The sequence below is a fragment of the Hippocampus comes genome, unplaced genomic scaffold (genome assembly GCF_001891065.2).
Source record: "Hippocampus comes isolate QL1 unplaced genomic scaffold, H_comes_QL1_v1.1 scaffold328, whole genome shotgun sequence".
Classification (NCBI taxonomy): domain Eukaryota; kingdom Metazoa; phylum Chordata; class Actinopteri; order Syngnathiformes; family Syngnathidae; genus Hippocampus; species Hippocampus comes.
This window is the reverse complement of record NW_017841881.1, coordinates 85,304-110,303: the sequence shown is the minus strand read 5'-3', so window position 1 is coordinate 110,303 and position 25,000 is coordinate 85,304. Positions and strand designations below refer to the sequence as shown.

Below are 25,000 nucleotides of genomic sequence, written 5' to 3'. Positions count from 1 at the left end.
ACACATGCGCACTTGTTCCCGCAGAAAGAGCTCCCCAACAAGAAAGACTGCCCACACATGTGTGCCTACAAGCTGGTCACGGTGAAGTTCAAGTGGTGGGGTCTGCAGAACAAAGTGGAAAGCTTCATCCAAAAGGTCTGTCGACGCCGACTTTGATTTGCGGCCGCCACCCGACGCAGCAACTGACTTGCCTCGATGTGCCTGCGCAGCAAGAGAAGCGCCTGTTCACCAACTTCCACCGTCAGTTGTTCTGCTGGATCGACAAGTGGATCGACCTGAACATGGAGGACATCCGCCGCATGGAGGAGGAGACGCGAAAGGAGCTGGACGAGGTAACGCCACGGAGGGAAGGAGGCGAGGGAGCGGAATGTAATCGGTGAGTGCGGCTCGTTTTCTAGATGCGAGTGAAGGACCCCGTGAAAGGCATGGTGGCGCTAGAGGACTGAGGTCGGCCCCCCCGCCCGCCGAGACTGTGAATGCTGCTGCCGCTCATCAGGTGAGACTGATCAGTTCAGCGGCGAGCCAAGTGTTCTTTTTAATCGCAGGCAAACTCTATTGATCGTGAGTCAAGATCGATAAGAAACTGGTGTTCGGGGGTTACATCGCTCGCGATCAAAATATTATTGCTTCGAGCTGTTTTTTGCCACTCCCACTTGAAGTTGACTTAAATACAAAACATGAAGCAAATAGAATTAGACATTGCGTATTAAATGAAACGGGACTAGTCCGCTAGCTTAATGCTAACATATGATGCAAAACACCATCGACTGGCTAATGAAACTAGCATCAATGTCATGGTAATTAGAAACGCTCAAAAACCGGTAGCAACAAAGACAGAGCATAGACAGAGCATACCACAATACACACAGGCATATATTCTTTATCCTCTTTGAAAAAAATGAGAGCTATTGTTGAAGCTTAGTTCCGACACCATTCTGTGTTTCATCGTCAAATCAATTGGAGTACTGAATGTTTGAATTTTATTACTGTTCCCTGGTGGACTACTTCCTATGTATGTATGTATATATGTATATTTAAAATTTTTCACTCTCTTTCTTTCAAAGTGAAAGCCTTCATGTCCACGGTTTTGTTCCAATACATTTATTGTTCCTCACTGCTGCGTGCTCTTTCTTCCAGACCCGAATACCGAGACACCAGCGGATTCACGTCCTCCTCCCATTCCAACCGACGCAACATCCGGCCGTCCCCTCCGAATTCCCAATCCCGACCCGCCTCCGTTCCAAAATTCCCTCGCTCGGGTACCTACCGCCTGGTGTTCACGATGCTGGACCCTATAAACTCGTCGTCTCTGGTCTCCGTCCCTGCCCCATTCACTGACAGCTCATCGGAGGCGTCCGATAGAAAATCAGTCGATCCATTTTGGTCATCAATTCATTCCCAGAACCACAGAGAGTGATTTATCTCTGCCATGTAGGATTTACTGAAGCTATTCCGATGTTGTACATACATCCACACTATGCCGGGTGGGTGGGGATGTGGGGTGCGGACATTGTAGGGAATAATGCAGTATTTACATACTGTACATATATATATGAATATAGTATATCAACAGGGTTTTTAAAATGGTCTTTTCGGTAAGTCTGACTTTTATTTCAGCCCATCAGCTGCTATGTGCGTGTGTTTTTATTTTCCTCTATCACACCTTTGCTTTCCTTTAGCGTCGTTCGCATGTTGTTTGTCGTTTGAAGCTACAATCGTACCAACCGGCAGGTCGAAGGTTCCGTTTATTTGTGCCCTGTCAATACTGCGCTGCTTTGTGACATTGTACGTGGCGCGTGCGTGTTGCGTTTGTGCGCGTGTGCGTGATCTTGCAAGTTTGTCCAAATGAAGCATTTAGCATTCAGTTAGGAGGACTAAACAAACATTCATATTGTCCGTAGACAAATTAATTCAAGTCTTAAAGCCGTGTTTCCACAGTTCGGTACACAATGGCAACGGTTGTGAAGGTAATCGCGAGTGAGTCAGTTGTGATCTTTAATTTCCCGAGGTGATCATGCCAAGTTTGGTTTCAACAATAATTTGAAGCTATGCGAAATTTCTGGAGTCCAGCACCTTAGGCTACTTGTTAAATTAGTTAACAAGCCCAATTTGGTCAACATCACTCTTGTGAAGTAAAGCTCCTTTTACAATGCCAAACATTGAAAAGGGTACCAAAGACATTTTCCGTACTTTAGCACTTTTGGGCACCGTAATGTTGCGGTACCGAGCTCAGCTAAAGCTCGACAGATAAGGTCACAATGTATCACGCACTAAAGTGTTGATACGCAGTCGTCTAAAATATCACTGTCATGTATGTCTGATGTACTCTCCGTCAACTTTCAAGATAGATCAATGACGTGTTAACTGTAACTAAATACAGTGATAGCTGTGGGTAGCAAAATGCTAGCATATGAGCTATACACAGTATCGGACTGAATGTGTGAAGTAATAACGGCTGTAACTTTTTTTTAGGGTGATATCGAACGTCTCTTCAGTATCATGATACCGTTGGTATCGTTGGGAAATGAAATTGTATCGCGAGGGGACCGAACTGGACCGCTGAGCGGTGGGAACCCGGCTTTAGCCGGTCACCTTTTCTCCAGTGGATAAACGAGCTTATCCAGCAATAGCAATAACTGCCATGATGACAAAAAAAAAAAATAGTCCACAACTCTAGTATTTTTATTTTGGGGGATTTATTTGGGGGTTTTTTTTCCAGACTGAACTGTGTCCTGTTGTTTTTGCGGTGTGTGCATGAGTGTACGTGCATGTGTGTGCGAGTTTGTGTGTGTGTGTGTGTGCGTGTGTGTGTGTGTGTGTGTGTGTGGTGTTCAGTGATGTGACCGTTTATGTTGTACATTGGTACAAAATGTCCAAGCAAGAAGCCGACTGATTTAAAATTTGAATGCAATATGTCAAGAAACCTGAACGATATTGGAATAAATAATGAGATCACATGTTTAAGAGAACGAATCAGCACATGTTTCGTTGTCAATCCTCCGAATTTTTCTCAGCCATCTTCAGGCTTCCATAAAGCATTTTACTGTACTGCCTGCACAAGGACCACATTGCGGGACTGTATAAAAACAAAAAAAAAAATCTTTTTTTTTTGTTTGTTTTTTGTTTTGTTTTGGTTTGAAATGTTGTAGTGCTGTTGTCATTCCGAGCTAAACGTATCTAAGAGCGAAACCACCACTTGAGAATGAACATTTAATTCAAATTAAAGGCCAGAAATATAACAGTATCACCGCCCCCCCAAAAAAAAAAAAAAAGTTTTGAGCTCCTTTGACTCTCTCACTTGTGTGTTCGCGTGCCCCTTGATTTTTCTTGATCGTTTCCTGTGGATTTGTGCCTTTTTTTTGGTCATCTTAATCTTCCGATAACACAAATTGTACATTGGAAAGGTGAATTGATAAAATTAATAAAACAACGACAAAAAAAGACAAGCTAAGAATTGTATTTCGCTGTTTTTTGGGTCGGTGTGGGGGTGGCTTACCATAATTGAATATTAAATTTGAAATATGGAAATATCTCTCACTCACATGCACACTCACACACGCGCCTATACATATGCACATTGCGCACTAATGGCAAAATTAATCTGGCTTTGCCGGGCAAAGATTACATCAAATCCCGCTTACAGGGACATTGTGTGAGAAGTTCATGACCCCAAAAGAGACTGAAAATATCGATATTGCATATGTTTCATCATAATATAGATCCTATATATCCAAAGGTTAAATTTTGGTAGCAATCGGACAAAGTCTCAAGGAGTATTTTGCAGACTTCCTGTGGGATGTCGCTTTTTGTGAGTCTACTCTTGATAGACGTGTCGACCAAATTCCACGTTGCCAAGGGATCGTGGCTTTTGGGGCTGACTTATCGAAATGTGTTCCTGTTTTATGGAGCGCCATCCAACTTTGCCAAACTGCTTGCGTCATGTCGACTCAACAAATGTGTCCATTCATGAATGACGTAATGCTTCTCAAGCAACCTGCATCATAAGCTTGATCCCACCTTTAAGTCCCCCATGCAGGAGCAGCAGCAGGTTGTTGTTGCTGTGTGCAAGCAGGGGCGGCGAGAACAGCGAGTCCACGACCCCAACGACGGGAGTGTCAACGGGAAAGCCGATCCAGACTCTGGACTCCTCCTTGGAGATCTTCGTCATCTGCGCACAAGGAGTCTGCAGTTTCTTCCGGACGCCTCAACACACCAAGAGCCAAGATACAGGTACTGAAACGACACTTGGGTTCCTCTCATGTGACTTTAAAAACGCTTGGTTATGATCTGGGGTTGCTGTGCTCCACCAGGCATTGGGTGTCAATGAATCTGTGCAGGATAAAATGACATCTCAAGTCTCAGCAAGGCTTTCTGGAGCTAAAATGTGCTGCATGTGTCAGAAAACTGGTGCAGGGTGTCCTACAATCTGTGCATGGTACTATGAAATCTCAAGATCCACATGGTATACTCAAGCAAAAATGAGCTACCCAATGTCAGGAAGTCCGAAGAATGACTAAGAGTTCGATATGGGGCGATTCTGAAGAGTCCTGATCTAAACTCTGAAATGTACTGAATGACGATCACACTCTGGGTGATTAAAAAAAAATCAATTTCACAGATGACTGTAGGACTGACTGTTGCCATGGTGACCAGCATGGAGATTTAACTGTGTGTGTGTGTGTGTGTGTGTGTGTGTGTGTGTGTGTGTGTGTGTGTGTGTGCGTGCGTGCGTGCGTGCGTGCGTGCGTGCGTGCGTGTGTGTGTGTGTGTGTGCGTGCGTACGCGCAGGTGACGACATGAGTGCTGCTCGGTTCCCAAGCGGAGGAAGAGACAAGTGCAGGTGAGTTCACGTTTTTTTTTGGTCTTTTCTTGTTCTTGTTCTTCACATAAGGAACACGCATTGCCCTAACCGTTGTAAGAGGCTTTGGGGCGGGTTTGAGCGATAAAAGTGCCATTCTTCACCTCTCTGATCCACTTACAAACACTCCGCTTAAGTCTCTTCATGTGACTTGCTTATGGCCATGCAGCAGTCTTGACTGCATTGATTTAGAAACTAGACTATAAAATGTGGAAGGCAAAAATTGAATGCACGTCGGAAACAGGATGAAATGAAATCAGATGTGAAACCGAGATTTGAAACCAGATGGTATCTAAACAGATGTGAAAAGGAAATGGGAAATGGATGTAAAAGCGTTTCAAATATGATGTGAAGCGGACGGCACTCGTGCTTGCGCCCTTGCCAAGAATGTCGGCAAGTGGGTTGACCTATCACCCGCTTCAGTGGAAAAGTGGAACACAGCCAAAAGAAGCCTAATGCCATTGTCCGCTCATTAGTTGGCGGCCGGAGATTGCGGAATGGCGGCCTCCGGCTAACCGGCTTATTACACCAGCCTCCACATTCCTCGCTTAAATCTCCTTCTCCAAATCCACACCGCTGCTTTTATTATGGATGGAAGTCCGCGGAGGACACATTGTGGCGCTTCATTCCCGACGGACCTTTGAGGACAACAGGAAGTTGGTTTACCCACCGGAGATGGACTTCCTGTCGCGCGCCCGGCTCCGCTCGGACAGCGCGGCGAGCGGCGCGTCGACGTCGTCGTCGTCGTCGTCCAGAATGCTTCTGCGACAGAAGCTGGCTCAGCTCCTGAGCCGCATCGACGACATGAGCTCGGAGGACGAGGCCGGCGAGGAGATGTCGCGCACGCTGGACGATGCCTTTCAGCTATGCTCGCGCTTCGCGCCGCCCACTCACGCCTTCAGGTGGACCTCCGCCAAGACCCCTTTGTCTGCGCTTGTGCTCGATATTTTGCGTCAAAATATTAAGATCTCCCAGCACAAGAACGAGCATGTGTTTGGAGAAGTATTTGTAAAGGCAGAAAGTTTGTGTTGTTTTGCTTTAGACTCTCTAGGTGTACCTAATGAAAAAAATGTTTTTGAAACTATGCAAAAAGATTTTAAAGGGATGTGAAAAAGTCAAAAAGTGATTAAAACAAATAAATTACAGGTATTTGGGAACCAGAAGCGTGAAACCGGATGTAGTGTAAACTGATGTGAAAATGAATAGGCAACAGATTAAATGTTATTGGCGTAAAAATTGGTGAAAACAAAGATGAAACAGATTTGAAAATAGATGCCAGATGTCACGTGAACAGATTTGAATTTAGATGTGAAAATGAATGAGGAAAAAAAGCCATCAAAATGGATGCAAAGACAGATGAAAAGGAAGCATGAAACTGATTTGAAACCATATTTCATAAACAAATGTGAAACTGATTTGAAAACAGACAAGGAACCAGATATAATAACTGATATAAAACCAAAAGTAAAATGAATGGGAAACAGATGTCCACATATGTGAAAGGGGCAAAGACAAATGAAACTAAATTTAATCCAGATCCAATCCAAACAGATGTGAACATGAAATCAAACCTCATGTAAAAACATTTGAAATGGGTGCTAAAAACAAATGGGGAACCTTAAACTCAATTGCGACCGGATGCAATGTAAACAGGTGTGAACAGGAATGGGGATTGAGTGTAACCATTTGAAATGGATGTCAAAGGTTCTCGTTCACTCACAGAACCAACCGTCTTTTGTTTACTAACATGAGCCACGTTGACAGGCTGCACATGGTGACGTGGAACGTGGCCACGGCGGAGCCTCCTGATGACGTCACCTCACTGTTGCAGCTCGACGTCCAACCGCCCACCGATCTCTACGTGATCGGGTGAGAAACTGATGTGAAATCTCGTCTCGGAAATTTGATATGGACTCAATGTGGAAATGAAAGGAAATATTTCAGTGAAATGATCATCGAGGGCATATAAAGGCATGGAAACAAATTCGAGAGCAGAAGTGAAGGCAGATGTAATTGAAACAGAAAATATCAGAAAATATCAAACTTATTTGAAACTAGTTGCGATGTAAACAAAAGGTGGGAATGAAAGGGAAACGGGTGTAACAAAAATGTGGAACGAACACAATACTGATTTGAGACCAAATGTATTGCCGTGTGTCAGGCTACAGGAAGTATGCGCCACGCCGGTTCGGTTCATCTCGGACTTGATTGTCGAGGACTCGTGGAGTCACGTCTTCATGGACACCCTGGCACCGCGAGGCTTCGTCAAGGTAATACATAAAAGTATGACGTTTTTTTTTTGCTTTAAAGTCGTTGCCTGACGTGTGTTATTCCCCTGGCGTCCCTGCAGGTGGCGTCGGTGAGGATGCAGGGTTTGCTGCTGTTGGTGTTCGCCAAACAGTCGCACCTGCCTTACATCCGAGACATCCACAGCACGTACACTCGCACTGGGATCTTTGGATATTGGGTATTGACTTCAAAATTCAATGCAATTGATTTAAATCGAAATGAAATTGTTTTTTTTTGTTTTTTTAGGGAAACAAAGGGGCGGTGTCGGTGCGCTTCTCTTTCTACGGCCACAAGGTGTGTTTCCTCAACTGCCATCTGGCGGCGCACATGAACCACGCTCTGCAGCGCGTGGACGAGTTCGAGCATATCCTGGAGACGCAAGAGTTTGACACGGATGACGCACGCCGGGTTCTGGACCACAAGTCAGTCAAACACAGAGAAAAAGAACCTCCGCCAAGGTGCAAGGATTGCCACATAATGATAAGATGTAATACCCCCCCCCCCCCCCACACACACACACACACGCACGATTTCTCGCCCACATCCCTGCCCAAACAGGCTCGTGTTCTGGTTTGGAGATTTGAACTTCCGCATCGCTGACCACGGCCTGCACTTCCTGCGCTCTTCCATCAATGGCGGACGACTCAACCTGCTGTGGGGCAAGGACCAGGTGAATCACACGCACCACACACACACACAAACGCACTCGCTTATATATTTCCTGTGCAGCTCCTCACCATGAAGACAAAAGAGGCCTTCCTGCAGGAATTTGAGGAGGGACCCTTGAATTTCAAGCCCACCTACAAGTTCAGCCGCAACTCCGATGCCTATGACCTTGGGTAATACACACACACACACACACACACCCACCACACACACACACACACACACACACACACACACACACACACACACACTTTTTATCTTAGCATTTGACATAGAAAAGTTCCGTGCTGACTTCAAGCTTAAGTTCGAATGTAAACAAACAACTGCAGCTTTGAAAATCTCACGTCCCCTTTGTTCCTCTGTCTTGCTTCAACGATACTTTACTTCACGGACAGACTTCGCCTCAAGTTAGTGACATCATGTTAGTATTTTGACTCGAAAGCTAAAAACAGTATAGCGTTACTGCCGCATGCGGCACATTCCCTCCGATTGATTATTTTGTGATGTCATCATTTGTGCGTCTGTGTGTGCCTATTAGCGTTAGCACTGCAGCGCTGCCCCTAACCATGTATAGGCCCAGGCCCCCGCAGCGCTGCAGCACCACACTTCTCTTCCTGCTCATCTCTCTCACCTGGGCACTGCTCTCTGTCTGGCTAGTAGACCCGCTCAGGTGGGTGTCTCCAAGGCAACCCCTGAGCCCTTTAGAAATTGGAGACAAAATTAAATACAAAATGAACAAATGTGTCTCATCCCACAATTGTCAAAACTCGAATTATAGCTCAAATCCTGTTGCTAGTCGAGATCGTAACTAAATCTCCCCTCAGTAGCATACTGCCACCATTGTGAATAACATACAGTACTATACATCTTTATTTATATAGCGCTTTCATGCAAGCAACAACATAGCAATAGTTTACAGATAATACAAGTACATTTCAGACTTTGGAGCAGACAGAATGTTTGTCTGTTGATCGCTGAGGGAACCAAACGATGATGTGGATGACCGAATATCTTTATCCATGGCTTGCATCTAGGCCTCACGTTCGTAGCGTCAGGTTAGCATCTTGGCTATGGTGTTAACAACAGGCCATCGATCTTTTCTTGCGTCACCTAGCGGCAAGAAGAGGAAGCCTGCGTGGACCGACCGTATCCTGTGGCGGGTCAAACCCAAAAACCCGCCATCGGAAGACGACGACGACAAGTTGTCGACCGCCACGGACGACAGCCTGGATGAGTACCCCCTGGTGATCAACCAGGATAAATACACCAGCGACATGAGCTATGGCGTTAGCGACCATAAGCCTGTCATGGCCAGCTTCAGTCTGGAGGTGAGAGACCGAGTCAGACAACCGCATAGCTTGATACTGATCCACAGCACCTCTGTCCGGTTCTGAGTGGGTTTGGCTGAGCAAAAGTTTGATTCCCCCTTGAATTAACGCTGTTGTCTTCACAGCTGAGGAAACACTTTGACACTCCGCTGGTTCACGTGTCACCTGAAGGCATCTGGAGCGCTGACCAGGACGCTCTCCTCAACTACACCGTCCAGGAGGACTTCCTCTCCTCAACGTGGGATTGGATCGGCCTGTACAAGGTGCGTCCCGGAAAAAAAAAAATGGCTCGACGGAAGTAATCATCAATAGATGCCGTGTTATTGAATCGTAGGTCGGCTTCAAGAGCTCGAGCGACTATGAGACTTTCGTGTGGGTTCGAGAGGACGAGTTGCCAGAGACTGATGAAGTCATACAGGTGACACATTAGCATGTTGCATCTTTTACAAACACATTGGTTGTGGATGCTCAGAGATTACGCCAAAGAGGCCTCTGGCACTTTTTAATACAAAAACCAAACATAACTTGGGTTACATCTATGGTACTTGCCAACCAGTTGACATTGGTTGACTAGTCTGTACCACGTGGACCTGGGCACCAGACAATCTGTGAGATACAAACAGATGTCTATTAACATCATCAATATTTCCAATATGTCCCGCTTCTGTTTCTGTTTATGCTTTGTTTATTGAAAACAAGCATGTGTTTTTGGTCGCTAGATCTCAGTGGATAAAGATGACATCCCTCTGCTGGGCGGGCAGTACGTGCTGGGCTATTACAGCACGAACATGCAGAGCATCATCGGCCTCAGTGCCAACTTCCAGGTGAATGTAGCTCATTTGCTATATTTGTCATTAGAATGTGTTGTTTATTCTAAGATTTCTTTTTGGTCAATCTTGCAGATCTTGGAGTCGAAACGTGCCGTCATGGAGGGGCTCGTGCCGGAGAACATCAACGGGCTCACCAAATAATTGAAGAAACTTTGATGTGTCTTATTAGCCTCAAACTTGATCAAAGAACTGTGACATCTTCCGGTCGTACATGTGATTTCACACATAGGAAATACTGGAAAAGATGAAAAAATTTTAAAAAGCCATTAAAAATACAAAAATAATTACTAGTCAGTGTAGTGTGGTGGAAACGACAGTTTACATTTAGCTGTCCACATTAATTCAGAAACATGTAATGAGTGAGTCAGTGAGAACATTTATTGGAACCTACTGGTTCTTTCTTAGCACTGAATGCTGGAATTGCATTGTGATTATCTTATGAATTACTTCACTTGATATTCATTTTTAATATGAATGAAATAATGCTTTGTTTGTTTTAGCCATGTGCTGTGGCTGATGAATATGACGGAATTTATGTGGCTGTAAAACTGCTGGAAATCTTTCAAGAATGTAGCTTACGTGATCACAGGCAACTGAGTAGTGTGGAAAGGAAGTTACACGTATTTTGTTTTGCATACTCTGTGTGTGTGTGTGTGTGTGTGTGTGTCCCCAAAGTCTGGACACATAGGTGATTGATGGCAATGTCGACATGTTTTATCACATGAATGTTTTCAGAGTACATCAATCTTTGCATCACAAATGTTTTAAATCATCTTGAAAATGTTATTTGTGAGCATTCAATTTGACTAAACTTTTGTTGAAAATGTACATTTTGTGAAATATTTGTTGTTGGGACACACTGAAATAAAAAAAAATACATCTTTAAATTGACGGGGAAACGACAAAATTATGAGAGTTAAGTGATAATATTAGCCAGGAGGCGGGGGAACAGGATATTCATATTTATATTGAACTAAATTGAAGCCTTTTGGGACACACTGTATTTAAATGGAGTAAATAGTTGGGGATAAGATGATCAAGTTATAAGAATTGGATATAGTATTTTTAATAAATTATCGTCTGTTGCATTCAGCGTAATACAATAGACGGCAATGATAGCAATTATTAAAATTTGTTGGAAAAAAATCGATATTTTCGTGGGTATTGACGTAAACGGAAAATTCATCAGAAATGTTACAATTCAAGAGATGAGGCATGAAATTAGCAATCACTTCCGTATTCCCATGAGCCCTTAGAGCCAGGGGCGGTCTCTCTGTGACCGTCTTCGTCTTTTGCAACATCTTGATAAGTGTACGCACGTGTGGACTTTTAACACTTCGCTTCCTCGTTTCAGGTAAGTTTTGTTGCGTTTCCAGGTTAAATTCATTTTATACTTGGTCAGACCGATGTGTATGAGCAACTGTTGATCGGGATAGTGTCGTCGTAAGTGCTGTTTCGACGACAATGTCATCCCAAAACACTCGGGGTTCACGGCTAATTACACGAGCTAGCTTGACAGGCTAGCGCTAACCATATCTCCAATGTTATTTTAATACGGTACGCAGCCAAAGTTTGGCACTGAGTCTATGTCATCTTAAATGGTATTTTAAGGAACCAAAGTGTATGCTTCAACACAAAGTTAATAAAGCTCGCTCAACTATTTTTCCGTTTACTGAAACATTACTAGTTACATCCTCGTTCGATTTAATTGCGGCTTCCGTAGTGCAAGTTAGCGGAATTCAGTGACTTTTCTCAACCCCTCTAATGACCATTCTGAGGGGAAAAATGACGAGCGATTTTAATTCCAGATAATACACACACAAGATGAGCGGCACAATTTTCACATTGTCCGTAAATAAAAAGAAACCTTCTACGCCAATGCATGTTGAAAAATAAAAAGATCGTTTCATGTGTTTTGTGTGTTGAGAGAATTCAAGCAAAAACAAGACGGGAAAAAAACATTTTATCATGCATTTTTTTATAGAGATGTCAGCAAAGGGAACTAAATTGATTTGAGATCTTCGTCAAAAGGCGTCTGAAGATGAGTGAAGAGGTGCAGCGGCTCCTGATCCAGTTCCAGGACGAGAATGGAGAGTTACTGGGCTCCCCTTTTGACGTTCCTGTCGACATCACTCAGGAGAAACTGCAGCTCGTCTGCAATGCGTTGCTGCAGAAGGTACATGTGACTGGAAGCTGCACACACACACAAATGAGTAGACTTTATTCAGCCTATCTTTTTCTTTGTCTCTTTCAGGAGGAGGCAGTGCCACTCGCGTTCTTCGCTCGCGGCGACACGGAAATCGTGTCTAGCCTGGGCGTCTGCATCAAGGAGCTGGCATGGGAGACTGAGCAGGTGCTGCCCGTGGTTTACCAGCCCCAGGCCATTTTCCGGGTGCGAGCCGTCACCCGCTGTACCAGTACGCTGCAGGGGCACACGGAGGCCGTCATCTCCACCGCTTTCAGTCCCACCGGCAAGTAAGTGGCGCGAAAGGGCCTCGTTTTCCATAGATATTGCAGCGGTGCCTTGACTTGTGGGTTTTATGGAGTTGTGAATACAAAAAATAGCACAGCACAGTATTATACTTTTGAAGGTGAGAAATTTCCCAGTTGACCAATGAACCTTAGATTGGAAAACGGGTGGAAAATATTTGCATTTTTATTGTTTTCAGATACTTGGCCAGCGGTTCCGGTGACACCACAGTGCGCTTTTGGGACTTGATGACAGAGACGCCGCATCACACCGCCAAAGGTACACTTGCTGCTCTGGGCTGTATATGCTAGTCTGAACTAAAATGTTAGCATACCATGATAATTTGTACTGGATTGTGTTTTATTTGGAATAGGTCACTCACATTGGGTTCTTAGCATTGCCTGGTCGCCTGATGGCAAGAAGCTTGCGTCGGGGTGCAAAAACAGTCAGGTGACTTGGCAAAAGACACACGCACGTACACACACACACACACACACACACACACACACACACACACACACACACACACACACACACACACACACACACACAGACCTTGTCACACGTGTGTGTGTGTTTTTAATTTCTTTTGTAGATATTTCTGTGGAATCCAGTGACGGGCACACAAATTGGGAAGACTCTATCCGGACACACCAAGTGGATCACGTGGCTTTGCTGGGAACCTCTTCATCTGTAAGTATAAGTTAAATCCATCTTATAAATGCCGACAGGTAACCCGAACAAAGCTGTAAGTGTCCCAATACCTGTGTCCATACACGAACCTCAATCACTGAACTGCCTTTTGTTTTCGCCAGTAACGCTGAGTGCCGCTATTTGGCGAGTAGCTCCAAAGACGGTTCGGTGCGCATCTGGGACGTGGTGATGGGCCGCTGCGACAAGATCCTGACGGGCCACACGCAGTCGGTCACTTGTGTCAAGTGGGGCGGGGACGGGCTGCTGTACACGTCGTCGCAGGACCGGACCGTCAAAGTGTGGCGGGCCAAAGACGTGAGTCCCGCCGCCGGGCGTTCACGGGTAAAAGTGACCGCCAACAAGCCTCTGTTTGTTGTCGTTTAGGGCGTCCAATGCCGGACGCTGCATGGCCACGCCCACTGGGTCAACACGCTGGCGCTCAACACCGACTACGTGCTAAAGACCGGCGCCTTTGAACCTGCCAGCGCCACCGTCAACCCACAGGACCTCACGGGATCACGTAAGAACATAAATGTCATGTTTAAGAGAAGAAAAAAAAAACTATGGCCACAATGCACTGCAGATCGTGCTCGTCAGCCCATTTTATTCTCATTCTTTCTCATTCGAATTACTGATGAATAAAACGAGTGTTCATTATATTGTTCAGAAGTGTGGGAAAGTCTGACTTCTAATACAATGTCTCCTCCTAGTTGCGGAACTAAAGGAGAAAGCCTTGCAGAGATACAATAATGTTCGGGTATGTTTTTGTTTTCCTCTTGTTTTATGTCTCTCCAGACTTTAAAAAAAAAAGACGTGTTGCTTTGCGGTCCCACAGGGCTCCAACCCAGAGCACTTGGTGTCAGGCTCGGACGACTTCACCTTGTTTCTGTGGAATCCCGCCGAGGAGAAGAAGCCTCTTGCCCGGATGACGGGCCACAGCGCCCTGGTCAACGAAGTCCTCTTCTCCCCGGACACCCGCCTCCTGGCCTCGGCCTCCTTCGACAAGTCCATCAAAATCTGGGACGGTCGCACCGGGAAGTAAGTAGTACCACTGTGAACCACTCTGTGGCGCTGTCTGCCAAGCTAACGCCTGGGCAACTCTGTCACCGGCAGGTACCTGATGTCCCTCCGTGGCCATGTGGGCTCCGTGTATCAGGTGGCGTGGTCGGCCGACAGCCGGCTGCTGGTTAGCGGCAGCAGCGACAGCACGCTCAAAGTGTGGGACGTCAAAACCGGGAAGCTCAACATCGATCTTCCCGGACACGCCGATGAGGTGAGGGCACGGTACCGTGTATAGGGAAGTTCTGGGAATAAAAACATTTTTTTGTTGTTGTTGTTGGATTTAGTAAAGTCCTAAATCCCTTGGTTTGTAAAATGTGGATTTTTGTTTTAATTTTAAAAAATATGTATTCATATGTATAAAATACGCTTTCATAAAATAATTTTTTCTAAATATTATAATTTATTGAGTATTAGTTTTACAATATGTACGTACATATTTTGAAGTAGAATATTGACCAAATAATTTAACGTATGCAAAATATGTATGCTGTAAAAATACAAAGTAAAGTACAATTACCGGTACATAAAGTTTACATTCAGTGCTGAACCAATATGCACCCTGTATCTGTATGAAAACTGACCATTTGCTTTTTGGTGCAGGTGTTTGCTGTGGACTGGAGTCCCGACGGCCAACGAGTGGCCAGCGGCGGCAAAGACAAATGCCTTCGAATGTACGTCAAAATACAAAATATTCTCTTTTTAAATCAACTAGTCTGACTTATTTTGGGTGTCTTTACAGATGGAGGCGATAGCTCTCATGGCCACGACCTCCATTCCCTTCCTGTCAAGAGATCCGAGTGTAGGTGACAGGTGGGACTACTTACAACTCCCTCCACCGCACTCTCAGCCCATAATCTCCTCCAGAACTGCAAAGAATTCACACACGCCCGACCCCCGATAGCGCCCTCTAATAAACATATACACAGATTTTCAATTTGATACCGCAACGTTTATTACACCATAAAAACCTCCATGTATTTCCTGATGTCATTCATTCATTGATATATTTTAACAGTCAAAGCACTCGCTCACGCACGCACAACCACACAGAAATGGGAACGACATTCTCATGCAAAATGAGGAGGATATTTTTAGTTTGGCAAACATAAGGGACTCCAAAGGCTTTATCTGTGCAAGGCGGAGTGGTTATAAATACTCGTTTCCTCGCTCAACCTCTTCTTCGTACGATCGCCCCTTCACTTTTTTTCTTCACGTGAAATTAGACAGACATGAGTGTCATCAGTGTAGAAACCAATTTGGGTAACTTGATATGAAAGAAGAGGACAAAAAGGAAACATGAAAACACCCTTGATGAGAATTGAAGCTGCGGGCTGTGAGCTCCGGATCTTGCTGTCAAAATGGTCTCGTCCAACAAAAAGGCTGATGTCTTGTTGAATTTCATGGTAAAGGCTCAGAAACAATCATCAATTGTTACTGTTCCCCTAAAAGCAGAATGAATCTGCAATTTGAGTTCTTCAAGCTTCCCCGGAAATGCGGCGTTGGATTAGCATGACTATTAGCATGCTAGCATCAAATGAGACAGTCGGAGTCGCATGACAATGCCCAATAGCATTAAACGAGACAGATGGACTTAGCTTGTGATGACAAGACAGTTTTGCCATTTACAAAAAGCGGCGTGAATCAACTTGGAGGTAATCGGGTATGAGATATTAAAGCTAGGTTTGCTACATAGCTTTGCATGCTACACTATCAGAGTAGCAAGCTGATGACAAGACAGTTTTGCCATTTACAAAAAGCGGAGTGAATCAACTTGGAGGTAATCTGGTATGAGATGCTAGGTTTGCTACTTAGCTTTGCATGCTACACTATCAGAGTAGCGTGACACCAAATGAGACAGATTGGCTTAGCATGTGGCTAATGGAAGATTGTGCCCTTTTCCCCAAAAAAAAACAAAAACCAACCATTGATAAGATGTGACAAAAAGTGTTAGATGTTACAACTGTGTGCTGGCATTTTTTTTGGCGCAATACCCAATTTTGGAACTCCACCTAATTATCACAAAACCAATCGTTGTTTGAAGCAATTGGCCTTTTTTTCCCCCTTTCTTGCTCTTCATCAGTCAGTCCTCCAAGCTTCCAATTACAACTGTGTGCTGGCATTTTTTTTGTCCCAATACCCAATTTTGGAGCTCCACCTAATTATCACAAAACCAATCGTTGTTTAAAGCAATTGGCCTTTTTTTCCCCCTTTCTTGCTCTTCATCAGTCAGTCCTCCAAACTTCCAAAAATGACATGTGGAAATGTCCGGTGGTTTCTGGAAGGCCTTGCCTGTCTTGTTTTATGGGAGTCCTCACTGGTCCTCCTATTGGGTCTTCCATACGTTGTTGAGCAACTTGACCACCTCCTCGTAGATGACAAAGACGATAGCCACATCCAAGCACACTCGGCCCAGCCGGGGAACGGTCCCCTTGTAGAACCTTTTGAGACGGGATGGGACAGGACAAGACATGAGCCAGCGTTACGCTAGTAGCTAGCTAGTCAAGGGAAAAACTGAGGCAACTCACGCTTGCGGTCCTTCCTGCTTGAGGATCTGGAAGGCGCAGTCCACCGTGTTCTTGTAGCGATGGGCATCCAGACCCTTTCAAACATGGTCATCAGACACTCTTCCGAGGTTAAACACCCAATGTCCCATCTAACCTGCATTCTGGTCTTGACCACATCAAGAGGTGTGTTGCCGAAGACGCTGGCGGCCCCCGCCGTGGCTCCGAACATGGCCGTGACGATTGGGTGCATTTCCTTTCTGGGATCGTCACCTTGAATTCGGGGGCGAGCAAAATGTCGCTTTAAATAGGCACAAGACCGACGGGTTTCTGATCTTTGGACCAAATTTTGCTCTCAGACTACTTGTGTGCAATCCTTACCTTTGTACCAATTACGTAGCGCATTCATCACGTAAAACCGGATGGCCTGATTGGTTCCCTGCTTAAGCACGGTCGCCGTCAGACCTTGATAGGTCCCCCGGACACCTAAGGGTGGGGAAACCTAGATGAGGCTAATGGCTAACATTCGTCACCCGGGCTTGACTTAGAAGACGTTACCTTGTTCTCTGATGATCTCGCTGACGCCGTGAAAGAAACCTCGATAGCGAGGCCTCATCGAGCACTGGTCGTGAATCATTTTCACCTGCGGGGAGGGCCGCACAACACTCATATTGATGTCTCCATCACAAATGTGCCCCTCGACCCCCCTTCACACGCCCACCTTGAGCGTCTCCATGGGACACACAATGACGATAGCCTCGGTAATACCTGCCCCCAAGCCACACAGGAGGCTCCGCGTGTTGTCCAGTCGGCCCGTGGCATCTCGCATTGGGTTGCTGAGGATCTCGAAGGTGCCAAATCTGCAATGGGGGGGGAGTGAGGATTGGTGAGTGCTGCTGCTTCATTGTTTTCCGATACAATCTTTGTGTTTTTTTCTGCCAAATTCCCCTTGGAACACAAATCAAACCTGACTGCCGACTTGGGGATGGAGCCATAGAGCAGCGAGCTGAGTCCTCGGTACAGGCCTCGCAGTCCGTGATCCTGCACGGTCAGCTTCACGCAGTCACCTGCCAAACAGCGAGGACGTTTAAACAAGCCCAGACAGGGAGGGGGCAGTTGGTCGCGTGACCCTACCGATGCCCCGGTAGCGCGGCGGGTTGGCTCGCTCATCGAGCTGCAGCTGAGTCTTGACGTACTCCGTCGGGAAGGTGATACAAATCTCGATTCCGCCCGCAATCCCACCTAAGGGGAGAATTTGGAAAAATTGGCATATGGTTCAGGAAGCCCTTCGAGGAAATAACTTTTTCCTTTTTCTCCAAATCGTGGTGGGTTTTGTCATGGAGAAAATTTGGCAATCTGTCCAGCGATGGGATTACTGTGTATGCTATTTCTTCAATGCTACCAATCAATCAGATTTAAATGTTGCATCATTTGCAGAGTCAACTCGCCGGCCCACAGACTTGTGGTTGTTTTGTCAGAGCAAGCAAAATTCACGAGCAAATCATGATCTGCACCTATGAATACAATCCAATCAACATCTTTGGTATGTTTAGAGTTATGTTACAGATCATAATCATACAGCTCTCAATTGGCCTGACACCAGAGTATGGAAGAATCATTTATTTAGTATGTTTTATTGTGGCACCGAACACCCTTTGTCCACCCTCCCCAAATGACTGGACATTACTGCAAATGATTTCGGCAACCCCTTTTTAAAAAAAAAAAAAACTAGTGTAATTTACCGTATGTAGACGGCGCTACGCTACATGAGCATCACTGCCGAATTGGCTTTGTGACCCAGTTCGCCTTATTTAGGCGCCAGCTTGCGCACAAAGCAGCACTGCAGTCGCAGCAATCGACTCGGTGAAGCGTTGAAGGAAAAAAAAAAAAAGAAACCACAATAAAAGAAACAGCGGACCTGCTAAGATAGCCTTGCCGGGATGCGTTATCTTCCTACCCCCCACCGCCGCCGCCGCCAGACTCCTCCTGGCCGCGTACGAGCGACTCAGGGCCGGCGGAGGCGAGAGCGTCGAGGCGGGCCAGGCTCTCCGCCGCCGCCCGTCGCTGTCGCCGTCCTCGCCCAGGAGAGAGGGTTTGTCGAGCGGCATGGTGGTGGAAAGAAGGCTCCGCTGCGACGACGGCGACAACAACAAGACAGATGTAGGGGGGGGGGAGAGGTGGAGGTGGTGTCAGTATGCAAGGCAGTGGGTCAGCCGAGCGGGCCGCGCCATTGGCTGCGCTGGTGTGGCTCGGTCACGTGAACTGGCGCCGCCCCGGTGGACCAATGAGAAAGGGAGGATGCAGATTTTTCGCGATGCTCTGGCCTGATGCCGTGACGTCACTATTCGTACAAGGTGCATTTTGGTCCACTCGTGGAAAACGTGTTTATATTTTTGAATCAATTTAAAAATGAGCGTGAGAGAGAAACTCAAATTTGTTCATAGAGCACTTAAAAACCATCAAATACGCTGAACATAAATTGTTTTTTTAAACAGTAATACCTTTGCAATTAAACAGTATGTTAATATTTAATAGATTCATATATATATATATATATTTTTTTTTAAGTTATTGAGTACATTGTGAGCATTGTCTAAAATAGTGTATTTATGTAGGTTGTATATGTTGAAACCATTTTATTAAATTTAGGAAATTTTAACGTGTCAACCAAACTCATTCAAGCAATTAATTAAAAATAGGAAATTGTTTTACAGTACTTTAAGTTTTTATGCCCTCTTCTTACAATGAACAAAGATGAGTATATATTTTTGTTCCTAAATCCCTAAAAGTTTCCATACAAGCAGTTAATTTAATGAGAGAATGTGTGAATATTTTTGGTTAAATATGATCTTAATTGGAGTTTTGTCTCTGCTATCACCAATTGCATTCCCATTTTACTGATGCATCGCTTCACGTGATAGAAAAAAAATACAGCGTAAATAGCACCAACACAGCAAGAAAAACAAAGCTTTTTAAAATTTTTATTCAGCACGAGTGACGATGCGTTTGGGTGCTGTACGACCAAATCCTATTTGTTGGGTTTGCGCAGTCCGTCAAACTGGAGACACTTTGTCTGCAGGGAGAAGCACAACGCATTCGATCAACTGCAGAGGGTGGCGCGTGCAGTGGTCACTCACTATATGAGGTACAACTCATTAATAACGTGCATGGCTAATCGTGCAAACGTTCACGAAAACATGAAGGACAATGTTGCAAAAGTGTCCGAATGTTACCCAAGTCTCGTCCTGGATGTGCATCTTTATCCACCACAAATGATGCTTATTTATTTGATTTCGTTCGTGTGTGTGTGTGTGTGTGTGTGTGTGTGTGTGTGTGTGGTCTACCTCGTGCCAGCTGAGCGTGTCAGCGGGCAGTGCCAGGTGGCAGTGCGGGCACGCTCGCTGCGTTTGCTGCTGCAGCTCATCACCGACCCCATCGGGAGTCCCCCTGGGGCCCCAGCTGGGCCCCTCGCTGCCCCACAGGGGGCGACACGGCGCGTGGGAGGAGCAGGCCACACCGAAGTGGGGGCGAGGGTCCTTCTGGTAGTTCATCTTCTGGCCTCCAGATGGCGGCAGAGACAATGAATCCGAATCCTGCTGGAACGCCAGAGAAGTTTCTGAAGTCAACATTATATCATCCTCAATATTCTTTTTCTTCTTATTATTTTACAGAAGTTGGCAACCTGAGAAGCCCCATTGTGATAGTCTGGGTCAAGAGACCTGAGACAGTACCAGCACGATTCGGACGGGCCATCTGCACAAAAGTCATCATGGACATGGGAACAAAAAGGTAAGTACTGTTCATTTTAGACTCCCAACTAAATTTGCATGTAGTCTGTTTTTTCTAACTACAAAAATAAAGGTACTTGTTTACTTAACCAGTCATTTGTAAACCTCGGGGGGGAAAAAAACCACACCCATCATGATTCACGACAAGATATGGAAGTTTGAAATCGAATGAAATGTGCATAAAGTCTATTTATTTTTTTTGTTACATTCAGCAGTCCTCTTAAAGACAAACTTATAATTTAGACAACTAGATCACTAATTTTAAACATGACATTTTTCCCTCCCAAATAAATCTGAAGAGCCCTGTTATCGATAAATGTGTGATTTGTGTACAGAAATCATAAAAAAAATAATGGGGGGGAAGAAAAATGATGCCGCGTGCGTGCGTGTGGGTGTTACCGATTGTGTTGGAGGGCTGTGACGACGGTACTGCGGGGGTCAGCTCTACCTCTGTTGGTGGGGGTCCTTCTGCACCGTCATCTTGTGAGCTTTCTAGGTCACTGACCTGCAAAAGACAAATGACCCCTCCACCCACCCCCCAAAAGAAAAAAGTACATATTTTTTGACTGATAGTACAAAAGGACGCATAAACTGTGTGCAAAGTGTGTTTTTAATTTTTCCTACGGCCAAACCTGACCTCCGTCTCTCCATCACAGCCCTCGCCTTGAACCTGTCCTCCCGCCCCTCCATCTTCTGCTCCCTCTGGTTCGTCTGGTTCAGAGAACATTTCAAACCTGCCGCCTTCTTCCTCGCCAGCCAGGTTGGAGGCCGTCCCGCTGAGGTGAGATACAGTCATTAAACCCCCTTGTCCTCTCAGAAAATGTCCCGCCAGAAATTGATCAGACAGGTCCAATCAGACGCCGAGGTGGCCCACCTGTCTTCCTCGCCGCATCCCTGCATGCCTTCTTCTCTCGACGCTCTGTGGAGTTTTTTTTTTTTAATGTCCTCGTGCTTGACTGTGTGAAACCGAAACGACAGGTGTTCAATATTTGATGCGAGCGAATGGCTCACAAGCAGCTCGCTGTAAAGACTCACACACTAGGGGGTTGGGGGTCAGGACTCGGGTGTCCTCCCGCTTTGGAGGTAAACAATCTGTCAGTTTTTGTCAACGCCAAAACATCCTTGCCGGGGACTATTTCCCATGTCTTTGACTCTTTTCTTCAAGGCTACCTTGCTATTGAAGTTGGATAATTGGGTGCGTTATTGAATTGACAGCTATGTGAAAAAAAAACAAAAAAATGAAGACCCCAGTGAGAAAAATAAACTCATGTGACTCTTAGTTTTCATACTCGATCATCGGATGGCGCCTACACGAAAGCACCGTATGTATTCTGCTCTTATTCTGAAAGACAAAGTGCACCACTTCCACTTGTGGATTGTGGCTGACTGGGTTCTAATCTTGAGACATAATAACTTCCGCAACAAGCATCAGGTAAAACACTCGAATCCAGTGGGCGATTGAAGCAGGTTGACGACAGCGCCATCTTGTGCCTGTCACCAGCATCATTTGACCACCGCCAAAGTCAAAATCGGTCCGACTGACACCCATTGACCCCAGCACGCTCTCCCACAGCCCCCTCTTCGTCACGCCCTCACCCCTCCCCCTCACACACACACACACACACACACACACACACACACACACACACACACACACACACACACACACACACCCTCCACTTTGATGCAGTGAGGCAGCCATTTGCAAAGCACAATCAACTAAATTACACAGCCAGCCAGTTGCTGCTTTCAGGGTCATTGTGCAGAACCGGACTATGTGTGTGTGTCCTCTAAGTGCAGGGCAGGTAGGTAGTAATTGGAGCGATCCCACCCCCGCATCCGACGCCGCCCCCCCCCAATGTGTGTGTTTAGTGGGAGGAGGACGACACCGGGAACATAAGTGGCGATGACTCACCGCCAGTCTATTGTGCCAGCAGTGCAGCAGCGAGAGTGCTTTTCGCCCCATTCGCCTTCCATTGCTTGCTTTTTTTTTTCCCCCAACAAGAAATGGTGAGATGAAAGGATGAAAAAGGGAGGCGGAGTAGGGGAAAAGAAGGAGGGTGAACTGGGGTAGTGGTGGAATAAGAGGCGATGAATGAAGGTGGCGGATGAAGGGGAAAAAAAAACGCAAGTGAGAGACAAAAGGCGTGGCAAAATGGAGGCCTCCTTCGCTGCTCTTAATGGTCGCTAAGAGCCGGCTTGATGAGACGTAATATGTCCAAACAGCCAAATAGCATAGAAAAAGATGTTTGATGTTGCGCCCCCCCCCCCCACACCCTCGCGCCTTCCCCTCTTATCGGAAGTAGGCAGCCTCGCAAAGCAACTGGACGAAACATTAGGAACAGCGGAGATCCAATACGAGACTTCTGCTATGGCCATTCTGCCTCAAAATGAATTTTCATAGCAAATTTGTCGGCAGCACTTGACATTGGACACATTAGGCACACCTTCTCACACCCAATTATTAAGCTCTTACTTTGAAAGGAGCATATTTTGGCTCATTGGAAGCATCGTTAGGTACACCTCAAATTTGTCTTTCGAATCCAGCCTTTAAATGGATAATAATATCTTTTTTTTTTTCTTTTCTGTCTCGCATTGGCATGTGACTCCTTGGACAGCACACGAGGGACACCGGTGATCCAATAGGAGAGCTCTTCACTGACAGTTCTGCCTTTTCAAAAAGGTAACGGCAGCGTCGTTTTCCATCTTGTATTCACACGTGACTCATTGAACACAACATTAGAGACACCCAATCATCCAATAGGGAGCTTTTACCTCAAGAATTCCGCCTTTCAACAAATACTTTGAACAATTCTTGCATCTGGAGTTGCTCCGTGACTCAATGGAGACACAACATTCATCCGAGATCCAATCAGAGCTTCAATATGACAATTCTGCATTTTTAAAACGGTCATAAAAGCATCAATTTTGACAGCTTGTAACACTCGCCACACGTATCACTCGAGTGAGATGTTCCCTCCGTCTTCGATGCTCCCCCCGCCCCCACCTCAGTAATCTTAAAATCTTTTGTCATTTCCTCAGCGCTTGTACAGTACGCCGGTGTCAGCGTGTTAAGGTGCCGCGCTGTCGCGATAAGACCGGAGAAAGTGCAAGTTAAGGAGCCTTTCATTATTGAATTAAAGCTCTTTAAAGCGCCGAGGATTTCACACTGCAATAGTCGCGGCGGACATTTTGCACAGGAAACACGGCGGTATCGACACCAGGGGCAGGTCCGCGGGGACGCATCGTGGTTGGCGACGATGAATTACCATGAAACATTCCGTTTATTTATTGATGGACATGTACATATCCCTGATTATTTTTTTTTGATATCTTCATTTGTAGTGTATGTGAAACCATCTTTTAAGATTTGGAAAAATGCTTTTTGTGTGTAGCGCACCAAACAATCTGATGATCTATGTGTGTGGGCCGGGCCTTAGTCGGCGCGCGCGTTTTTGTGGTGACCCGAGTGCGGCTCGTTTCTCCTTTCCGCTATTTTTTATGGGATAAAATACTTATAAAAGTGACTGGTATCACAAAGGACGAAACGTGACATCGAATATTTTTTAACTTGAACCGGTCTTTGTGCCTCTGTGCACGTGTGAGTGTGTGTGCCCTTGGAATTTTTTAAAATCATTGTTTTGTGTGTGTGTGTGTGTGTGTGTGTGTGCGTGCGTGTGCATGTGCGTGTGCGTGTCACAGTGAAATGAAGATGACTCATTTTAGTGTGTCAACGTTGCGGTGTTGAAGTTGCAAGTCGCTGCAATGTCCTTTCAAGTAGTGTGTGTGTGTGTGTGTGTGTGTGTGTGTGTGTGCGTGTGTGTGCGTGTGTGTGCGCGTGTGTGCGCGTGTGCGTGCTGTCCTGCAGATGGGTGACTCATGCTCCAATCACGACTTGTCAATCACCGCCCCCTACTCGCTTTGTTGCTGCCATCCTTCCTTCCTTCCTTCCTTCGTCTCTTCCTGCCTTCCTTCCTTCCTTCCTTCCTTCCTTCCTTCCTTCCTTCCTTCCTTCCTTCCCTTCCCTTCCGTCCGCCTTTTTGCTCCCACTCACGCCGCCCGACACCCACGTTCACATTAACCGTCAAATTCCATTTTTGCACCACGGTAGCAGGGAGCCATGAAGATAAAATCACCTTTAATAAAATAACCGCTTTTATTGATGATCATCTTTTGGGGATAGAATAGCAAAACTAGTGGTCATCATCATGCTGTTATGTACACATTGCACGGCCATGTTTTTATTTCACACTGTACATGTTACAATGCTAAAGGTGACATCAACGACAAACACTCGTCCAGACAGATGGCGTCGCCAGGCCTTCGTTCTTGTTGTTGTTGTTGTTGTTATTTTTTATGTTCAGTTTTAATGAGAGAAGACAGCCATCTTGAATTCTCCACACTGTTTTATTATTGTTTTTTTTTTTTTTCTTTTTCGAAGATGCAAGTAGAAAGACGTGCATGTTGTTGTTGTTTTTTTTTTTTGGTTTTTTTTTTTCTTTTTTTTTTAATTGG

General features: G+C 45.6%; 5 protein-coding genes and 2 long non-coding RNA genes across 14 annotated transcripts in view; 4 read left to right on the top strand and 3 right to left on the bottom strand.

Annotated features, from left to right (window-relative positions):
* Positions 1 to 3,252, top strand: part of pitpnab (phosphatidylinositol transfer protein, alpha b) — an 8,937-nt gene extending 5,685 nt beyond the window's left edge. Inside the window, exons 9-12 of the mRNA XM_019859581.1 lie at positions 25 to 135; positions 210 to 332; positions 399 to 496; positions 1,138 to 3,252. Of these exons, the coding sequence (XP_019715140.1) occupies positions 25 to 135; positions 210 to 332; positions 399 to 446 (282 nt within the window). The 3' untranslated portion in view covers positions 447 to 496; positions 1,138 to 3,252. The remainder of the gene's footprint in view (positions 1 to 24; positions 136 to 209; positions 333 to 398; positions 497 to 1,137) is intronic.
* Positions 3,253 to 3,482: 230 nt separating this feature from the next.
* Positions 3,483 to 10,612, top strand: inpp5kb (inositol polyphosphate-5-phosphatase Kb). Of its 4 annotated transcripts, none has more exons than XM_019859577.1 (13): positions 3,483 to 4,230; positions 4,789 to 4,840; positions 6,623 to 6,727; positions 7,020 to 7,128; positions 7,209 to 7,325; positions 7,394 to 7,605; positions 7,706 to 7,817; positions 7,877 to 7,986; positions 8,928 to 9,141; positions 9,267 to 9,404; positions 9,476 to 9,559; positions 9,861 to 9,965; positions 10,044 to 10,612. In XM_019859577.1, exons 2-13 carry the CDS (start codon positions 4,797 to 4,799, stop codon positions 10,110 to 10,112), a joined length of 1,419 nt encoding a protein of 472 aa, XP_019715136.1. In that variant the 5' UTR covers positions 3,483 to 4,230; positions 4,789 to 4,796; the 3' UTR covers positions 10,113 to 10,612. The 4 variants fall into 4 exon arrangements, with proteins under 4 accessions (XP_019715136.1, XP_019715137.1, XP_019715132.1 ...); XM_019859578.1 differs by having other exon boundaries at positions 3,484 to 4,230; positions 7,394 to 7,569; XM_019859573.1 differs by lacking the exons at positions 3,483 to 4,230; positions 4,789 to 4,840 and adding an exon at positions 5,300 to 5,760.
* On the bottom strand, positions 7,449 to 8,714 carry LOC109509745 (uncharacterized). 2 transcript variants are annotated; one of them, XR_002166996.1, is made up of 3 exons: positions 8,445 to 8,714; positions 7,885 to 7,981; positions 7,449 to 7,516 (listed from the first exon to the last, which is right to left on the bottom strand). It is a non-coding gene; the product is annotated as an uncharacterized LOC109509745 (long non-coding RNA). The 2 variants fall into 2 exon arrangements; XR_002166995.1 differs by lacking the exon at positions 7,449 to 7,516 and adding an exon at positions 7,722 to 7,799.
* A 611-nt stretch (positions 10,613 to 11,223) lies between the features above and the next one.
* Positions 11,224 to 15,009, top strand: nle1 (notchless homolog 1 (Drosophila)). Of its 2 annotated transcripts, none has more exons than XM_019859587.1 (13): positions 11,224 to 11,325; positions 11,956 to 12,147; positions 12,226 to 12,446; positions 12,641 to 12,720; positions 12,815 to 12,891; positions 13,037 to 13,134; positions 13,257 to 13,449; positions 13,519 to 13,654; positions 13,845 to 13,891; positions 13,970 to 14,172; positions 14,248 to 14,407; positions 14,797 to 14,867; positions 14,936 to 15,009. In XM_019859587.1, the coding sequence occupies exons 2-13, from the start codon at positions 12,013 to 12,015 to the stop codon at positions 14,946 to 14,948; spliced, it is 1,434 nt and encodes a 477-aa protein (XP_019715146.1). In that variant the 5' UTR covers positions 11,224 to 11,325; positions 11,956 to 12,012; the 3' UTR covers positions 14,949 to 15,009. The 2 variants fall into 2 exon arrangements, with proteins under 2 accessions (XP_019715146.1, XP_019715147.1); XM_019859588.1 differs by having other exon boundaries at positions 11,225 to 11,325; positions 12,003 to 12,147.
* Positions 15,010 to 15,732: 723 nt separating this feature from the next.
* On the top strand, positions 15,733 to 16,112 carry LOC109509753 (uncharacterized). The gene is made up of 2 exons (XR_002166998.1): positions 15,733 to 15,876; positions 15,996 to 16,112. It is a non-coding gene; the product is annotated as an uncharacterized LOC109509753 (long non-coding RNA).
* On the bottom strand, positions 15,927 to 18,905 carry slc25a1a (solute carrier family 25 member 1a). 2 transcript variants are annotated; one of them, XR_002166997.1, is made up of 10 exons: positions 18,616 to 18,905; positions 17,832 to 17,939; positions 17,665 to 17,764; positions 17,419 to 17,557; positions 17,256 to 17,340; positions 17,079 to 17,183; positions 16,855 to 16,970; positions 16,722 to 16,795; positions 16,437 to 16,634; positions 15,927 to 16,289 (listed from the first exon to the last, which is right to left on the bottom strand). XR_002166997.1 is itself a non-coding variant. In XM_019859589.1 (9 exons), the coding sequence occupies exons 1-9, from the start codon at positions 18,803 to 18,805 to the stop codon at positions 16,520 to 16,522; spliced, it is 1,032 nt and encodes a 343-aa protein (XP_019715148.1). In that variant the 5' UTR covers positions 18,806 to 18,905; the 3' UTR covers positions 16,322 to 16,519. The 2 variants fall into 2 exon arrangements, 1 of the variants encoding a protein (XP_019715148.1); XM_019859589.1 differs by lacking the exon at positions 15,927 to 16,289 and having other exon boundaries at positions 16,322 to 16,634.
* A 383-nt stretch (positions 18,906 to 19,288) lies between these two features.
* LOC109509752 (uncharacterized) lies at positions 19,289 to 22,067 on the bottom strand. 2 transcript variants are annotated; one of them, XM_019859593.1, is made up of 6 exons: positions 21,360 to 22,067; positions 21,123 to 21,261; positions 20,885 to 20,990; positions 20,380 to 20,450; positions 20,042 to 20,290; positions 19,289 to 19,770 (listed from the first exon to the last, which is right to left on the bottom strand). In XM_019859593.1, exons 1-6 carry the CDS (start codon positions 21,383 to 21,385, stop codon positions 19,726 to 19,728), a joined length of 636 nt encoding a protein of 211 aa, XP_019715152.1. In that variant the 5' UTR covers positions 21,386 to 22,067; the 3' UTR covers positions 19,289 to 19,725. The 2 variants fall into 2 exon arrangements, with proteins under 2 accessions (XP_019715152.1, XP_019715151.1); XM_019859592.1 differs by having other exon boundaries at positions 19,289 to 20,290.
* Positions 22,068 to 25,000: the final 2,933 nt, after the last annotated feature.

What these genes read in the sequence shown, in the direction of transcription:
- inpp5kb (XM_019859573.1), top strand. Translation starts at nt 5,450, where the DNA reads ATGGAAGTCCGCGGAGGACACATTGTGGCGCTTCATTCCCGACGGACC. An exon ending in AGACTGATGAAGTCATACAG is followed by an intron (nt 9,560 to 9,860) that starts GTGACACATTAG and finishes TTTGGTCGCTAG; the next exon opens with ATCTCAGTGGATAAAGATGA. An exon ending in GCCTCAGTGCCAACTTCCAG is followed by an intron (nt 9,966 to 10,043) that starts GTGAATGTAGCT and finishes TCAATCTTGCAG; the next exon opens with ATCTTGGAGTCGAAACGTGC.
- slc25a1a (XM_019859589.1), bottom strand. Translation starts at nt 18,805, where the DNA reads ATGCCGCTCGACAAACCCTCTCTCCTGGGCGAGGACGGCGACAGCGAC. An exon ending in ATCCCCAAGTCGGCAGTCAG is followed by an intron (nt 17,558 to 17,664) that starts GTTTGATTTGTG and finishes CCCCCATTGCAG; the next exon opens with ATTTGGCACCTTCGAGATCC. An exon ending in CGAGATCATCAGAGAACAAG is followed by an intron (nt 17,184 to 17,255) that starts GTAACGTCTTCT and finishes CCCCACCCTTAG; the next exon opens with GTGTCCGGGGGACCTATCAA.
- LOC109509752 (XM_019859592.1), bottom strand. Translation starts at nt 21,385, where the DNA reads ATGCAGGGATGCGGCGAGGAAGACAG. An exon ending in GGATGCGGCGAGGAAGACAG is followed by an intron (nt 21,262 to 21,359) that starts GTGGGCCACCTC and finishes ATCTCACCTCAG; the next exon opens with CGGGACGGCCTCCAACCTGG. An exon ending in ACAGCCCTCCAACACAATCG is followed by an intron (nt 20,451 to 20,884) that starts GTAACACCCACA and finishes ACTTTTGTGCAG; the next exon opens with ATGGCCCGTCCGAATCGTGC.
- nle1 (XM_019859587.1), top strand. Translation starts at nt 12,013, where the DNA reads ATGAGTGAAGAGGTGCAGCGGCTCCTGATCCAGTTCCAGGACGAGAAT. An exon ending in CGGGGTGCAAAAACAGTCAG is followed by an intron (nt 12,892 to 13,036) that starts GTGACTTGGCAA and finishes TTTCTTTTGTAG; the next exon opens with ATATTTCTGTGGAATCCAGT. An exon ending in TGGGACGGTCGCACCGGGAA is followed by an intron (nt 14,173 to 14,247) that starts GTAAGTAGTACC and finishes TGTCACCGGCAG; the next exon opens with GTACCTGATGTCCCTCCGTG.